Raw genomic sequence first — 18,423 nt, 5'->3', positions numbered from 1 at the left:
TCTCGGGGTGTCCTATGCAAGGCCAGGAGTTGGACTTGATGATCCTGATAGGTCAGTTTCAACTCAGCATATTCTATGGTTTTATGATGGTTCTATCTATGGTTCTATGATTCTGTGATCTAAGCAGCAGCAGTGGAAGGGAGATGCTATGGAAGTCTGCCTTTAGAGACAGACACTGTGGGGCCAAATCCTACAAACCCCGCCTTCAGAGGGCATTTCTGGTGTCCACTTACTGAGCATTACAGCAGAGTGCAACTGAAACATACAAGCCGGCAGGCTGCTACATGGCCTTCCCAGTGCTATCTGCAACTTGTTAAACTTGGGAAACATTCTTCATTACAGCACAAAAATCTCAGGTGGCAGACTATCTGCTTGGGGACGAGGATGAGCAAAGGAGCTTATGGAATGGATGGGCTCCTATTGCTGTTGCAGCTGATGTACTGCTGTTACGGAAAAAAAATAGCCCACTTTAAACTCAGACTCCCTTTTTTAGGGCACAGATATGCAGGACCATAACACCAAACCCAGTATGCTGGTGCCATATGCAGACCATGCACTGTATCTCCACCAGAAACTTCAGCGAGGAAGCAGAAATCTTAAGACCTTGACACTCTCAACTTGGTATTATTCCATATGAACTAATCTGTGTCTTAGCTGATCAGACAAAGACTGTTTTCAATATAGATTTTATATTCACGTGTATCAAGAGTTGCCTTCGAATGCTTGTCAGCCTGAGTTCCACAAATGACAAACCTGCTGTGCAGCTGCAGGCTATGGCTGCCCACTTGAGCCATCTACTAGTGCACCTGCAAGTTGTGCCTTCTCTGGGAGCAAATACAGAGCTCACATATACAGTGGAGGGAGGTGATCCTCCCATTCTGCTCTGCTCTAGTGAGACCCCACCTGGAGCACTGCACACAGGTCAGGGGGCCGCAGCACAAGAAGGATGTGGAGCTGCTGGACTGAGTCCAGAGGAGGCCACAAAGATGCCTCCTCTGGTAGCTTGTAGTAAGTTAGGCTGAGAGAGTTGGGGCTGTTCACCTGGAGAAGAGAAGGTTCCAGGGAGACCTTAGAGCCCCTTCCAGTGCCCAAAAGGGCTCCAGGAGAGCTGGAGAGGGACTTTGGACAAGGGCCTGGAGTGACAGAACAAGAGGGGGTGGCTTTAAGCTGAAGGAGGGTTAGGTTAGACATTAGGAAGAAATTCTTCCCTGTGAGGGTGATGAGGCCCTGGCACAGGTTGCCCAGAGAAGCTGTGGCTGCCCCATTCCTGGAAGTGTTCAAGGCCAGGCTGGATGGGGCTTGGAGCTACCTGGTCTAGTGGAAGGTGTCCTTGCACATGGCAGGGGGGTAAGAATGAGATAGTCTCTAAGGTTCCTTCCAACCCAAACCATTCTCTGATTCTATGACGTATCTGGCCACAGTGGCACAGATGGTCAGTGTCATTTGCATCAGTGAGAAAATGCCAGTGAAGGTAAAGAGGAAATCAGGTCTCTTATGTACAGGAACAGCCAATTTTTTCTCTCTTCTTCTGTTTTTGGGAAAATATCTGCTTCCTGGTACAACAAAGCTGTATCTTGGTGCCTAAACCCAAAGGTCTATGACAAAGGTCTGTGAAGTGCGTTACCTTCAAAAAAGCAAAATAATAACCAAATGGAGAGTTAAGCATGCCTTGTCTGAGGTGGCAATACTGCACAATAAATTGTAAAATCATGGAATACAAAAATTTATTAAGTGAATTCAGTGATTTATTATGTGTTTTTCCATGTTTTTCTTGTGCATTACTTCATCCTTCCTGAGGACAATTCTAGTGTCCTGGCCCCTAAGCAGTCCTGAACTGGTTTAATGCCTTCTGCAAAGAAACAATTATTTCTTCCTTCCCCTAATAATGAGTTTTTCTTAGCACTGAGAATGGGAAATATAATGGGAGAGATATCACCCAGTTTTCCCCACTGCATTGCACTGAACTAGCTGTGAATGAGGAATGCTGTAGGCCATTACAATTTTGCAATGTTACAGTGTTAGATGCTATGTACCAGAGTGGTGGTCACCATCTCCTCAAACCACTTTGACTGGGCTTGATTGTAAAGATCCACACAGCGCATCAGGTCATCTCCTGAAAGAGTCAAGATAGCAACACGTTAGCCTTCTCTAGCCAGACCTTAGAAGGAAACTGCAGGTCAGGTTTTGTAGAACAGACCCCGAGGGTTTGAAGATCAGCCCTGGTGGAGCTCACGGCAGTTCTGTCACATGACATTTGTTACATGCACCAGAATTTCATCTTGCATGCGCTTGATGTGAGGCAAAAAAGCAGGTGATTGGGGTGAGAAAGAATGAGGGGGAAAGACAAACAAATATGAGCATTAAGTAGTATTTTACAGAATGCCCAGAAATAGGAAAGCAAGTTACTTCAGTTAAAAAAAAAAAAAAGTCATAGACAGGAAGTTATATCTGAAAAATAAAGTAATTAAAATGGGAAATCAATAATAACATGAGTTATGGAGCTGAATGGTAGCACTCTGTAGGTGAGACTGTATTCTAAGAGGTCTCTGTTTCAAAGGGAAGCAATGCATCAGGCTCCAGCTGTTAGATGAAGTGATGCTTATTTGCAGCCTCATGCATTCTCCAGCCTCTGGAGATGCTCGATTCCAGCCGAGCTTTGGCTGCCTCCTGCATTCAGGGCAGTAAGACAAGAAGTTGTTGTTCTTTCCGTTTTTTTCTTTGTTGCAGGACTCTGCTTTGACAGAGGGAAAGGTGGGTGGAAAATCTGGAAGGCGTGTCTCAGAGATTGCTGCTTTTCAGCTAGGAAATTCTCTTAGTTCTTTAAATGAGGTTCAGTTTCGCTTTCCCTAATGGTTTGACGTCTATGTCCAGGGCTCAAATACATCTTACTATTTTAGGTGCAAAATGGTCTTTATACATAAACTGAGGACGAACCAAGCTTTAAGAACAGGACTCCATAGACCAATCAGAGCCAACGATGTAAATGCATCTGGAAGTTTCTCCTGGGCTTAGAACTTTGGGTGGCAACCAAACTCTACGAAGAAGCCAGGATTCAGGGCTCAAAGCTTGGCAATAAGCTCATCCACCCAGGAAGGGGGTGCGAAGTCCAACATGACTATGTCTAGTGGAAAGTGGTGTCCCTGCACATGGCAGAGAGGTTGGAATGAGATGACCTTTAAGGTCTCTTCCAACCCAAACCATTCTGTGATTCTATGACAAGTCTGAACTAACAGTTCCCACACTCTAGGAGGTTCCTCAGGGGCTCTTTGACATGGGGTTACTCTCCACTCGCTCGAGTGAATCTGAGCCACTGAACAGTCAGGAATGAGAAAGCCATGAAACACATGAACAGTCCATGGGAGCAGAAAGGAACACCACCTATCAGTAACCCATGGGATCATAGAAGGGCTCTGCTCTAGAGCTTTCTCTAGTCCTATCACCCACTCGCCAACAGGGCTCCTTTCAAAGCCAAATGACCACATGCTGCTTCTGGGAACCACCACCTGTGGGGGTGGGACAAGACCTCATCTGCCACGTACCAGAACGGTGGCACCAGGTGGAGAGCAGCAATGGGAAGACTCACAGTAAACTTTGATCTTCAGCTCTCTCTTGCTTGTTCAATAAGTATCCATTATAACCAACTTCTAAGGATGCAAGGAACACAGTGTCTGTGAATTTGCAGGTGAATAAAGAACATCTCTCACGGAGCATCCTGTCATGAACTCGTAACTTTTATTTCTCCTCAAATGATTGCCTATACACATGGTCACACTGTCAGTGACTCTCCTCAAAACCCAGACATGCTATCCTGAAGTTTTAAAAACCTCAGAACTCTGAAGGACCACTCTACCAAGGAATAGCTCTATGAAGGGATGAAACATGGAAGCCCTAGTTAAAACCTATTTTCAGCAAAGGTACTAATGGAGCTGGACGTATCAGCTTTGCAGATCTCAAAAAAGTTCCTGAAGGATCATGCAGATGTGGCTTGAGCCTCTGCAAAATATGCACGGGTCACAGCAAGTAGCTGTGTCCTCAGTGCAACACAGCACACACTACTATCTCCTCAGTATTCCTACAACAGAAATTATTTTAATCACTGAGTAGTAGTGGAAAAAAAGACAAAAAATTCACTTTCAAGGAAAAAGACAGCAATGGCAAGTATAATAGGCACTCACATAGTTGTGGGTGACTGTGATTTAGGAAAGAACCAAGGAACAAACTATGATTTAAGGAAGAAACATCCTCAGCTGAGCTTCTCTGAATCTGACTTGGAAAGTTACACAAACATTCTGTAATCTAAGGAACCTTCACAAAACAGAAGGAAAACTCATCCTGCTTTTACTGTTCTCACCCCAGTTATCAACAGTTTGTGACATGTGAGTTGGAAAAACTAGGCTTGTTTCTTCAGAGGATTTAATATCACAAATTTGTAGCATGGTTCACTTTGCCTTTGTAGCTACAATATTAAAAAACAAGAACCACGTGGAGGGATGGGCAGCTGCATCCCATCTTGTTCTCGTGGGGCCATGCTCATTCCCACCGCGGACGGACATAGGTACTCACCTGCCTGAGTGGACTTTCGTCTCGCCTTCTTGATTTCTTCTTCTGTCTTGTTGCTGAGCTTCACCTCTAGCTGCTGTGTTTTCATTTCCAGATCCTTCTGTCTCTCTGTCAAGGCTTTCCGGGCCTTGGAGTAATTAAAGAAGAGCAACGTGTTTTAAAGGAAAAGAACTGCCAGCTGCTTTCAGCCATCTAGGACTCCTTCACACAAGTATTTGTCAATAAAGAGTCAGTGACTTTGCATGAAATTGGATCCTAACTGGGATTCAGGTTCTTACAGCATCATGTGGGGCTCAAAGAAGTGTCCTATGACCACAGAGAAGTCGGCACCAACAAATCACAAAAGCATCTGAACTCATCGTAGATTCTTAGAAAGGTACAGGACAAATGGCATCATCAGACTCTCATGTTTCCTAACAGCTTTCTCACTATTTCTGGAAGAAAGGAGAACTGGAGCTTCTTCCCAATGTCTTAAACAGCATCATCACCAAGACACCTCTTCCATTCACTTTTCTTAGGACCTGAATTGTTGAAATAATTTCAAGTATCTTACAAAATTAGTCTTTAAGCAAGTTCTGGATTCATTATACATCTATCAGAACCTCTAACAATAGGAACTTATTTAGAAAAACTTATTCAGGTTCAGGCCAACAGTTCATGCTGTAGAAATCAAGACCCTGAGGTCTAGTTACAACTGATTACTTGAATTACCTTACTTAAAAGTTCTTCAGGCTGTTAAACATTACAAGCCTCTTAAGGCATTACTGGGTTTTTTTCCATTTGCAGTTCTGCAGGGAGAGGGAGCTGCAGGACAGCAATTGGTGAGGGGCTGAGCTCTTCTCACGCACTGCAGGCATGGCTCCTCCCTGCTCTAATTCTTTCTCCTCAAGGCTACTCTAATTCACTCTTCCCAGTGTCACTACTGAGTTTCTTTGCACATATGAGTGTGAAGAACTTACTGTTTCACAGAAAAATGTCTTCCCTGCATACACACAGCCCAATGACCTTGTGTATCCTGCAACAATTCTGTCCCTGGGCGAACTCCTGCTGATCTTTAATGAAAGCACAAGCAACCTTTGGTTTGACTGAGAATGGTATGTTCCTTTCCAACTTACACCCAAGAGCAAACCACATGAGGATACAATTTGGCAGCCGAGGCAGAAGCATCCCAATTCCTGCCAGCTGCTGCTGAGATCTTTTGTGGGTCAAACTCCCTACACCACAACCTCAGCCACCTCCTGGTTCATGTTGCTACATTACGCAGCCTATTACTGTGTGCTGCTGCTGTTTGGATTTTCTGGGTGAGGATGTTTCCTGTGAAGGATTTGTGATTTGCTGGGCAGGGTTCGAGCTGCCTTCACCAGCCATCTGCTTTTAGCCACCGCATGAGAGGATGTCGAGCCAGGTGAGCATTTTGCCTGACTGCTGCCATTCTAAGGCAAGGTATTTTAAATTTCGAGGGCAGTAGATGTGACTTCCAGATGTACACAAACAAGAAGTATTTGCATCAAATGTATTAGAAATATATCGTCCCAAATTGGAAAGGGGAGGATGAAACAAAAAGCCAGTTCAGCAGTAAGATGGTAGCCCTGCTGTAGCCCCCCATTTCCCAGATCTCAGCTAAGCAGTGAACTACGTCTGGGGCCCAGCAAAGCACAGCTAACAGCAGAAAGCCCTCAGCAGGAACAGCTGTGGTTCTTTGTGGCAGAACAGAAACTTTTCACGGGCAGCTACTTTTCTGCCCAAACCAGCAGTATCTCAGAAACCCTCCAGTTTGTTCCCTGTTCCCACCTTTTCAACTGCTGTGTAGCGGCTGGACAGGTGCTTCCGTAAGTCTGCAATGTGGTGATCACACTTCTTCATGTCTTTCTTAAAGTTCTCTCTGAAGTTGAGCAGGGGTTTCTCTACCTCACTTTGAAGCTGGTAATGAAAATAAAGGAAGAAACTGCAGTAATGAGGAGCTGGGCAGTAAGTCCTGGCTCTTCACAGAATCACAGAATTGTTAAGGTTGGAAAATACCTTCAAGATCATCAAGTCCAACTATGAACGACCATGTTCACCCCTAAACCATATCCTCAAGTGCCATATCCACATGATTTTTGAAAACTTCCAGGGACAGTGACTCCACCACTGCCCTGGGCAGCCTGTTGCAATGCTTTAAAACCCTTTCTGTGAATTTTTTTTTCCCTAATATCTAATCTTAACCTCCCCTGGTACAACTTGAGGCCATTTCCTTCTGCTGAGCAGAGCTCAAGACAAAGAGGAAACAATACACACTCTGCAGCTAAAGGCAATGACAGACAGTAACACTCCTCTTCCCCAAGAGTGCTCTGAATTAAGCTACTACAAAACTCATCCCTTTTTAGGAGACCTCTGTTAAGGGAATATTAACTGAAGGGAGCAAAAGGACAGAAATTTTGTCTTGCCCCCTCTCCAATAGATTCTCTCTTTTTACACAGAACATCAAACAACAGGCAATATCCAGAGCACTGCTTTAGGTGCTTCGATTCTGGCCTAACTGATATAACTTGCTTTAAAAAACCCAATGTACCCAAACTAAAGCCACTAACCCTGGCTGCAGTGAGGCAAGTCCATGGGCAGCGGTGCCACATCTGCATTTCTCGTATGGCGAAGTGAGATCCAAGAAGGCCACATTTTATTTATTTCTGTCAAGTATAAGGGAGCCTACAGAAAAGCCTGATTATTTAGTTGAAGCTTTTTAAGCAGTGGCAAGAAACCACTGCAATGAACTGCATCAAGACCAGACACATGACTTATCTTGACAGCCAGTAATACCCAGCTCTGACAGAGTTTGCATCATGTTCCTCTTTGGCCTTCTGATACACAGTTTTGACAGCCAGAAAACGTGCTCTGGAGGGATTCAGACATTTCATCTCCTGTCACAGTTCAGTACAGTCTTTTATTGGACGGAGGCTACAAAGTCAGCCAAGACACTACAGCACACATTCTAGAAAGGTTAAACAAGTGGAGTCTGTTTAGGCAGATGAAGACTGGCACCTTGGTGATCTAATATGGTCTACAGCTATCTGAAGGTCAGATACAAGGGTTACTGAGCCAAATTCTTCTTCATAGGGCCAGGCAAAGTCACAACAGAAAATTGAGCTTTGAGACGTGCAGGAAGAATACAATTTAAAAAAACCCCAAAAACATCACCAGAATGGTGACTGGGCACTGGAGAAGGCTGACCAGAGAGATTATGAAATCTCTGTCCTTAGAGATACTCAAATCTCAGGTAGACAGAGATGTAGCTGACTTGATCCACTGTGGGTGATAGTCCTGCTCTGACTGGGAGTGCTGGACTAGAAAATTCTGGACAAGGTTTTTCTGACAGTATCATCAGCATGGCCCCAGGCAAAAAAATAAAGACCTGAAGTGGTCATTGCCATGACAGCCTTCTTGAAGGTCTCCTCGTGTGCCTGTATTTATAGCTGGCATGCCAGGCTGTAAAGGTAGCAGTAGTGCAATAATATTTTATGTTCCAAGTACTGTGAGAGTGCTGTCACCTTCTCTGTTCTGTTCCTGACTCTCCATGTAGCAGTGGTATGAAGGACTGTCACAGAGGCTGTTCAGTGTCTTCAAGGTTGGTGTTTGTGTCTGAATACTCTCGGTGTGCTCTGCATTGCACTGCCTGCTTGTGCCAGCACTGACTGGGTTTGGTCGACTATCAATGCGAAACAGAATTACTGCTTCTAAGAATAGCTCCTCTGAAAGTAATACCAAAAATCAATATGTTTAAAAACATATTATGTTAATAAAAGGAAGCCAAAGCTAGGAACTCCCAAACAGGTATGGGAATATAGAATCATAGGATTGTTAAGGTTGGACAAAACCTCCAAGATCATCAAGACCAACCACTAACCCAGCACTGCCAGGTCCAACACTAAACCACGTGCCACATCCACATGTTTTTTGCACACAAACAGTGGGGAGGGTTTACAGGATGCTATTGGAGTTTCTGTGCAAGGCTTAAACAAAAGTAAAATAATGAAAGAGCTCCTCTACATGGCCTGCCCACATGTAAACACCACACCAGGGTGCATTTCTTCCTCTTGGAAAACAATACAGGAGGACAATGGGGAGCAAAAAGTACTTCACTAATTACAGCCCTGATGTCGAAGTTTGAGGCACAGCAGCAGGTTACCAAGGCAGTAGTTAGTTGCCTGAGTAACCTCTGCAGAATCACTTATGAACAGTGCAGAGCTATAATTTTCCTCCAGAACATGGCTGTTGTGCTGAGATATCTGCCACTGTATTGAACTTGACCACCCACAGAGGTTAACATAATGTAACAGGAATCAAGAGTGTGTCACATGTGATGGAAAAAACCCAGATAAATACCATAATTTGTAAAAGAAATCTCCTTGGGCATCACTTGAGAGAAAACCCAAAAATAACATGACATTCCCAGTGTGCTTTTCAGAAAGGCTAACGATACAAAGAAGTCAGAGTTCTGGTTCTCTTAGAGAACTTAGAGCTCCGGTGAACAACCTTTAGAATCAGATTTTCTCCTTTTTTTATGAAAAATTAAGGTTAGATGTGTTCTAATTTTCTCATCAGATAGATTAAATACACTAATTTGGGGAGCAATAATAGACAGTTTCAGTAAGAGTGTTCACCAACTTATTAATTCTTCTAAATTTGTACCATATGCATGGTGTATGCATATGCAAATGTATTTCCCCCACTACATATACTGAAGGGAGATCCATATCAATTCAGGGCAAAAGTCTTTGGAAAAGAAAGAACTACTTACCTTAGAAGAAAATTTGAGATGAACTTCTGCTTCATCAGCTAGACTCTTCTTGAGCTGAGCCCAAGCCTCTCCCAGTGTGCTGGAAGAACAGAGGGACAGCAATCAATGCCCTTTCTCTTACCCATCCTTCCCATGAGATCTGTCAGACAGATCTGGTACAATGCTTCGTACTATGTCTTGCTGAGCAAAATCATGGAAAAGGGATAACAGAAACCTGAGAAGACAACCAACCCTTGTGACCAAGGCAGAACTGTATTGGCACTGTATGTAGCAGATTTTTGAAAACACTGTTCATAACGATCTCCAGTTACAGAGATGCCACAGGCTCCACAAGCAAGATCCTTCAGTATCTTATCCTTACCATAACAAAGTTTTCACCAACGCCGTTTGTCCATTGCCTCTTCTACTTTACACTCTACTTTTGATGAACAGATTATTCTACTCCTCCTCAGAGAAGCTTTTCAGTATTCGAAAATTTCTGAATTGTCTTTTTCTTTTGGACAGATTATTTCCGAGATGATGGCAGCTGAGGTACACTCCTCCAAACCCTCTACAACAGCCTAGACTCCTCTTAAAGCATCATTACCAAAACTGCACTGTCTTCCAGTACAGGTCTTCCGGTTGCTAAACTGGTGACAGATTATTTTGTATCAGACACTCTTTCTTCTACATATCTCAATATGATTGCTTTTTTTAGACAACAGCATGAAGTTGTTGATGAATAAGCTTGTGATTCACTATAGTCAGACCCTTCTCCCACAAACTGTTATGTAACTGTATCTTTCACATCCTGTAAAAGTATAAAACCTGGTGCTTTATCCTCATTAAAATGCATTATTTTTTTTTCCAGTTATTTACTCCAGTTTAACAAAACAATTCTGAGTTGCAATCTTTTCTTCGAACTATACATACTAACCCTCCTAGCTTTGTCTCATCCCTGATTATAGTCAAGCCATTATTTATTCCACCATAGGCCATTCATTAACAAAAACATTGAAAAAAACCCCTGGACTTGGGACAAACCTTATTTGATCTCAGCCCATAGCTACTTTCTCTACTTTACTTTTTGTAAATAGTGGATATTTCTTACCTAGTTTTTTTTACTAGACTTTATTTAGGCCACCATTTCTCGTCTGCCTACAAGAATCTCCCACTGCAAAAATTTACACTAAATTAAGGGCTGTGATGCTTGAGTTACTCTTTTATTCCATCACTGAAGGAATTTAGGTTGGTTTGGCATTGTTCTGTATGCATCTACGACAACTGCTCATCACCTTAGTTTTCCAATAAGTGCTTCTAGGAAGTCTGACGGTTTATTCTACCACTTTGCAAAGGTTAAATAAAGCTGAGTGATCTACAATTCCTGGCTCCTTTTATCTCCTCCCCACACCCCTTTCAACAACAATGATATCTGACCCTTCCTGATAGCCTGAAAAATTGCCTGTCATGTGCAATTTCAAAATAATGGTCTGTCATCTCTGAAATTCCTCCAAGGAGTTGAGTTCTCAAGTATGGTGTTCATCAGCTAAACAACTTAGATTCACCTACAGAAGTGCTCCCAACATTTCCCCTAGACCCACCCTGAGATCTCCTCCCAGTGCCCAGTTATCACTGACAATAACCATTTTATCTGATCTATTTAAGAAAAGGTGGTATTTCAGCCTGATGAGCGTCTTCTACATCTCCTGTCCAGCTCCAGTGACTTCAATGACCATGGATTGTATCACCTCCTGTGCACTGTGCTCACAGCAACCCAGACAGAACCATCCCAGTACCACCAATGGGTCCCATCTAGTCACCCATCACACATACATGATGGAGAGTCTGCTTATCATCAGAGGAGGGCAGATGACCCGGGAGGGACAGCCCATACTTTGTGTCAGTTCCACAGACTGCTGCACAGAAAAGCTGGAAAATGCTCAGTGAAGTGTGAAACCAGCAGTGGTAACTGCTGCTTGCACAGAGCAGTGCATGGGGTCCCCCGACTCATACCTTCTTGTGAATGAGAAGACTTTGGTGAATGTTTACTGAGTATACAAGGCTGCAGTCTCACTTTTGGTTCCTTCAAATCCTCCTGTTGGCTGACCTCCCTCCCTCAATTTTTTAAGTGGAACTTTTCCATTTCCTGGGCCTCATCAATTCCCACAATCTTCTCACTAGCCTCTTCCTGGCCCTAGCCAGTTTGGCCAGGAGGAGAAATTTCAGCACAACCTCCTTCCATTCTATCACCTTACAACCCCTCCGGGCAGAGCACCACTGGACAGTGCTCTCAGCACCCTGCACTCTGCACGGTGTCCTCTCCAATTCCCTACTTCAACATTTCTTATGATTTGGTCCTCATTTGCTCTCTTTTCATCTATTCTCACCTAGTTTCCTTCCCCTTAATTTTTTCAGGCATTCCCTTCTTCTCCTATTAGTGCTAGGAGAAAGTAAGAGGAAGATGTGGAAGAAAGTGGTTTTAGCTTTGCTTGGATCAAGTGAGCATCCACCCCTAAGGGGAAAGAAGGACGGAAACCATTGTCACTGTAGGTGCTTAGAGCAGTAATAGTCTAGTTAGCCTTCAGCAATTTCTGTCCTTGTATCCTGGAAGCTGAGGAAACACCTTGTGGAGCTTCAGTGCCAGCAGAAACACACTGTGTCAAAGCTATGGTGAGGACACTAATTTCCAGCCTTGGCTTTCAATGCTTAGAGGGTTTGTGTTGGAACAGACAGAGCTAACAGTCTCTGATCCTTCAGAAGTGTCTTTTCATTATTACTGAGAACTGCAATCTAGGCTGAATTGCATTGTCTAATACCTTCTTAAGAACTTCCAAAGTGTGAAAATAAGTGTTGTAAATAAGGGACAATCTGCTGCTTTTCTTGAAGGGTCAGACCTCCAATGAGAAGAGACTTTCTGTCCTTCCTCTGTCTGTGCTGCTTGATTGTACTGGCATTGACCTTACAGATCTACTCTCAGCAGTATATGTATTCTACATATTCTTCCATTTTCTAAGTAATTTAGCATGTATACACGCCAGTCCTGAAAGGACCTAGTCCTGGCTACAAGGACAGCATAAATACGATTGGAAATGCAATGTTTCATACATATACTCCTAAAAAATTTATCATTAACAACTCGAAATAATAAAACCAATTCTGAAACAATTCCCCCTTCCCCAACACATCCGGGGTGCTAATCTAAATAAACCTCTACTCGGTGAGAGAGCTGGGGGAAATTATATGTACCTGCGTGGGAGAAATGCCTTTTATGTTAAAATTCATCTTCTGTGAAAGTCACAGAGACACACTTACCCTTCTTCCTGAGCAGCCAAGGAATTCTGAGACAGTTTGGACAGGTTCTTAGCATATTCCTCCTCAATCTTTATCCTACACTCACATACACACAGAGAGAAAATAAAAAGACAGAAGTAAGTAAGCTTTAAGGCAGAAACCCACACACATAATTTGAAGAAATTCTCTGCATTTTAACAGATTTTGCCATAGGAATTTTTCTTTCAGTCTCCAGGGCTTGGTAGCTGTCTTCTCTCCTCCATATGCTAAAATGCAGTGGCAGGAGCAGGGCTATATGCAGGACAGCATGTGCGATAAAATTAGAATAAGCAGCTACAGTTCTGGAGAGCAAATAACAAGGACAGAGTGTTTCTGCTGTGGAACATGGACTGTCTGCAGAACCAGAAGCATGTGGTTCAGTCTGCTGTGAAACGTGAGGCTGCACATCCTTGAAGAAAAGATGAAGGAATGCAGTGATCCAGGAAAAATCCAAATGAGGTTTGGGGTGCTGGATTGCGCCTTTCTTAGGGACACAAAATGCTTCCTGCTCTGTTACAGGTGACACAGCTGGAGAAGATGTGGCAGGGTCTTCTGTCATCAGCACGTGGTGGTACAGCCCCTTCCCCTCATTCATTCCACTCACTGCCCTGTCCTTGTCTCCACTCACTCAGAGGCACCACACCAGGAACAGGACCTGAGCTCGCCAGTGGCAAGGGTGCAGAAGAGGAAAGGTATTGACACACAACCACTGTGGGAGTGGTTGCAGAGAGAATGAGTGCAGTTGTGGAGTGTGGGGACAAGGGTATGTGCTGATGGCCCAGCAGGGTGAAAAGAGCAGCTGCTGGTCCAGAGATGATGTGCATCGTGTCTGAAACCATGTTCATCTCCTCTGAGTTCTTCTTCCAGTGAAACAGTTGCAAGGCACACATGCTCCCAGGCAAAGCAAACATTTGTCTGTTCACTGGTTTTTGACCCAGCTTGCTTAATATAGCATTTTGAGAGAGCTGTGTGGCCCCTAGGTGGAACAACTCCTGATTATATGCCAATTATGTACAAACAGGGGCAAAACCTGGTTTGAAATCCATTTCTGTCCAGTGAGAAGTCAGGAGGTGAGATATTTTTGGCATGTCTGTTTGCAGTAACTAGTTGAGCAAGTGCTCTTTTGTGGAGCACATTTGAGATAAAAGGGGTCCCCCGAGATACCTAAGAGGGATCTGATATTGTGGGCTGCTGAAGTATTCTGGTGGATAGTGTGGGAGTGAAAGTGCCACTCACAGACGTTCAGGAGAGGGAGCAGGTATGTGTCCTGCAGCTGCCAGCCAGCTCCACAACAAAGCAGTTGATTGGGCAGGCACTCTGGGGGATGCAGCTGGCTGAGGCCCAAGATGATACTGAGCTTGGTATGGCACAGTACAACTACAGACCTTACTCAGGAGCTGGGGGTCCTCTTCTTCTCCCTCCCATGAGGACAAAACCAACCAGCTCCCCATGCCTGCTCTAACAAGACCAACAAACTGTCTAGTACCCAAGGCTACGCTTGGTTAGGACCTATGGAAAGAGCTTTATTCAGACACATTTCACCTGACACACTCTAAATATGCTCCTCACTGGTCCCGGCCTTGGCCTAGGCTTCAAGTTTTTCTAGGGATTTCAAGTGTTACTTGCACTGCAAGTGGATTGCACTACTAAAAGGGTAGACTGCCTGGCAAGGAGAAAGAACAATAAAAAATAACAATAAAAAGGTGAATTGTCTATTGCTTAAGAGCCCCAATTATAAGACATAAATTATCCTACCCCAGCCTGGAGTCCTGTCACCATCTGCGGCCAGAAGAGGCTAAAAACCATGATAAACCTCAAAGAGGGGAAAAAAAAATCTGCCCCTTGGCCGTGCCCAATATAAATACTCTGCAAACTCTGGATTGTGGTGACTGTGAAACACCAACATGCCATGACTCCTGAGTCCTGTGAGCCCACCTCCAGAAACTCATGTGGCTGTTTGGCAGTTATCCCACCTTCCCACCAAAAAAGCTCCAAGTTCTTGTTTCCACTAACTTGTTTGAAAACCTTCAGAATTGCACTCCCTGTATAGTCAGAATCGTTACAGGTTATAAATGCATTTTGATCCATACTGTTCTTACTTTATTAGTTCTAGTTGCTATTTGGATGTTTATTTCCTGTTCTCTTATGCTTTTTTTTTTTAAATAAAGTGCTTTGTTTTTCCCCCACTCAAACAATTTTAGTCATGCCATGTTATAATGGATAAAGAAAAATGAGAGAACTATAAAGGGAGGCAAAGATGATCTGACGTGACTGCCATGCAAGAAGAAACTAAATAAATTAAGACAACAGGGGGAACAGGGAGAAAAGGTGGTAGAGGATATATGACAGACAGCTACACAACTGCCGCTGTGGGAAGACCGTGATGATAAGTCTTTTTACACTATTTCTCCAGATTAGAAGGGAACAATGAAATTTTCAGACAACAGAAGTATAATTACTTTTCCTGTAGTGCATAGCCTGCAGAAGTATTCCACAAATTGTTGCAGACAAACAGTGAAAGATGTATACAAGTATCTGCTGAACATGGCAGAAGCTAAATAATCTGCTATTGATTTTGCACTTTCTAAACATAGCACAGCATAATTAAAAGTGAGTGGCCAAAAGCCTAAGACAGTGGCCAAAGCCTAAAACCCTCTTTGCTAATAAAACCACTACTTCTTATACTTGGAGAGACTGGTGCTTCTCAGGGCAGTCTGCAGATTTTCTTGGCTGTTTTGGAGTGCTTCCTTGCATGCAAATACTGGACCTTATTTTCACTTTAGATTTAAGTAATTCTTTCCTTCTTTCATACCCACACTCTTGATCTTTTAGTTCAGTCAATTTATTAATTACTTTCCTCTCTTTCTTGAGGTCTGTCATTAAAATTCAAAGTCTGTATTATAACCCTAACTTTGTCAACAAGAACTGAATGAACATATAATGGCTCAGTTTATGATTGCTATTTACAAGAAGCTCCTGTAAAGCATCTATTTGATAAACTAAATTTCAGTTACCTTGCCTCTTGTTGTATATTTGATGAAGAAATCTGGTTATCAACTCGTATTCCAGTTTCCCATTGAAGGGCTGTTTTTATTAGCTGGCTGAATCTGATCTCCAGCAGGTTGATTGTACAGATGAAGAGAATTTTTCTGGTCAGGAAAACCCCTAGTTTAAATGTGGGTCTTGTATTCCCCAAGGCACCTGGTGGTCATCATGAAAATCTTATCAATAGTTCTGCCCTCTTAGCTGGAGATACAGATGGTCTGAGCTCTATTTCCATGTCTAACCTCTCCAGCTCAACAGCATCCTCCTCCTTTTCCACATAGAACAATCCTGGTCCTTTGTTTCAAACAGATGAAAAATATATTCATCTTTCTATAACTCCCATCTAGACCCTCTTCACACTCAATTCCAAACCTTCTTTGTTTCCAGCACATAGCGAATCTTTTCTGTTTCTCCTCTCTAACATGTCTGCCAAGGACACAAGACATGCCCCTCCCCAGAGTCAGGGCTACTCTCCTTGCTCTCTCTAATTTTACACCAACTTTCCTTCCTCTTGAATGCACTTTGCTTTTATTTCTGTCAAATTTCATTATATATTACTTTCTTTGGAGCAGCTTTCCCCCTATTTTCCCTGGCCGCAGCTATCATAATTCTGCTTGCCTTCTCATCTTCTCCCTTAGCAAGCCTATTTCTCAATTGCATTTTTAATGTGCCAGGTAGTTCTTTCTTCTACCTCTGGTCACACCTTCTCATGGATTACAGAGGTAACTGTCTTTCGGACTGTCTTACGCCAAAGGCTGCAGAAACCACACATGAATGCTCAGCCGTGTATGTGACCACCTTTATTGCCCGTGCTACTTTCCATTTTCCCACTGCTGCCATATCCCTAGTATGAAAAAAAAGACATGAGGGAGAAAGAAAACAAACCACAAATGAAGCAACTATGTGCAAGTTCTTCCCAATCGAACTGCACACCAAACGCCAATAGAGGGGTCTGTTTTGTGGCCTAGTTCTGTTCTTGCATCAGTGTTTATTCTCATCAGCACAATCACACCATGTCTGCAGCAGCAGACAACTCAGCACCAAGTGTCAACAGAGAGACAATAACAGAGGACAGCAGCTCCTTCCACTGGTGCAACTGCATCCAGGAGAGAACATCCATCAGCGTCAATGCCCTCCTCCAGAGAGCAAACACTGTTTGTTCCCTATGGAGTGTTCTCAGGTTTTGAAAAGTCATTCTCAGGATGACTTACACTGGCTTGAACAAATGACAAACCATTTCAAATAACAGTGACTATATTTATGAGTAATGATGTCACATCACCTGCTGTACGTCTTTGAACTGAGCATCTATGCTTGTTTGGTGTTCAGTGCAATTCCCATGTCAGCAGAGCAACAGCCCATGAACAGCACTCCAGCATCTTCTGGTAGCAACATCTGTCTTTATGACTGTGGGTTCAATCTAAGTGGATCTGTTTTAGTGAGTCCAGAGGAGGCCACTAAGTTGATCACAGGGCTGGAGCACCTCTGCTCAGGAGACAGGCTGAGAGACAGACTGGAAAAGCGAAGGCTTCAGGAACACCTTAGAGTCCCTTCCAGTGCCTAAAGGGGCTCCAAGAGAGCTTGAGAGGGTCTTTGGACAAGGGTCTGGAGTGACAGGAGAAGGGCGGGCAGGATTAGATTAGATGTTAGAAAAAAATTCATGGCTGTGAGGGTGGTGAGGCCCTGACACAGGTTGTCCAGAGGAGCAGGGGGTCTGGAACAAGATGATCTTGAAGGTCCCTTCCAACCCAAACCATTCTGATTCTGCAACTAGCTTAAGTCCCAGGTGATGTCTTTTTACATCTTCCTCTAGGAAACTGTGTCTATGCTCCACGTGAACAAATTGCTTCTCTATTTTTCAGACAAAATACTTCCCTTCTAAGTATCATGACCACTCTGGTTCTTCCATGTTCATGTTTTTTCCTTGAAGCTGCAGTTTAAAACCTCGGTTCCCTCTAAACAGACAGCCTGTGTGCAATACAACTGAGACAGACAGAGCAGGAGAGACAAGTGAGAGCTGGGGAAGGCTGGAGAGTGTGGATAGACATTAAAGAAGTATTAAATGTTCATTAAGAATTGGTAGCATACCTTTTATGCAGTTCAAGAGATATCATTAATGTACTGAAGGAATATCTAAATCAGGAAAAAACAATTGCCATAAATATTTGGTAACAAAGTGCTAGTTACCTTTCTCGAACAAACTCTGCCATTTCTTTCTGCATTTGTTTCCCTTTAAGTTGCTTTTGAAGAAGAATTTCAAATCCTGACACAGTATTGTTCCCTTGTGAGTCCTTCTTATCTGCCTGAAAGAAATAAAAGGAGGTTCAACAAAAAGCTATGGGGACTAAACCCAGAAAGACGTGGTTCCCAGCAGCAGCTGCCCAGCAGTGGGGCCTGAGGAACCCTCCTATGAGACCAGCTGATGGCCACAGCACCTCAGTCCCTCTGAAAGGAGTAGCCCAACACTTTCTCTTTCCCCCTCCTCCGATTCCTTTTCTTTCTTTTTTTTTTTTTTTTTTTAATTTAAACAGGGAAGTTTACAGTTATTTTTAGCTAGCATAAAATGATGTGGGGGTCAAAGCAGTAGCACTGATGTCCTTTCTGCCCATGACCCTTCATAGCTGGTAATGTCACTGGGCAAGTGTCAGCCCCGAGGGCTCAGTTTGCAAAAAGAAGGGATCTTGGAGCCAGCACAGGGGAACTGCTGGGGCAGAGGGGGGACACTGCTGCTCCTT

At 43.5% G+C, this 18,423-nt stretch overlaps 1 protein-coding gene across 2 annotated transcripts in view; it reads right to left on the bottom strand.

Annotated features, from left to right (window-relative positions):
- The window catches only part of GAS7 (growth arrest specific 7), a 106,932-nt gene that overhangs the window by 10,207 nt on the left and 78,302 nt on the right, over positions 1-18,423 (bottom strand). For both annotated transcript variants that reach the window (XM_051798049.1, XM_051798050.1), the window contains 6 exons: positions 17,876-17,991; positions 12,626-12,700; positions 9,335-9,413; positions 6,352-6,480; positions 4,564-4,687; positions 2,034-2,113 (listed from right to left, as the gene is read on the bottom strand). In XM_051798049.1, the coding sequence (XP_051654009.1) occupies positions 2,034-2,113; positions 4,564-4,687; positions 6,352-6,480; positions 9,335-9,413; positions 12,626-12,700; positions 17,876-17,991 (603 nt within the window). The remainder of the gene's footprint in view (positions 1-2,033; positions 2,114-4,563; positions 4,688-6,351; positions 6,481-9,334; positions 9,414-12,625; positions 12,701-17,875; positions 17,992-18,423) is intronic.

Source organism: Manacus candei, unplaced genomic scaffold (genome assembly GCF_025592945.1).
Source record: "Manacus candei isolate 608988 ecotype Guabito, Panama unplaced genomic scaffold, ASM2559294v1 h1tg000047l, whole genome shotgun sequence".
NCBI classification, from domain to species: Eukaryota; Metazoa; Chordata; class Aves; order Passeriformes; family Pipridae; genus Manacus; species Manacus candei.
Note: the sequence above shows the minus strand (reverse complement) of the source record. Positions and strands in the feature narration are given on the sequence as shown.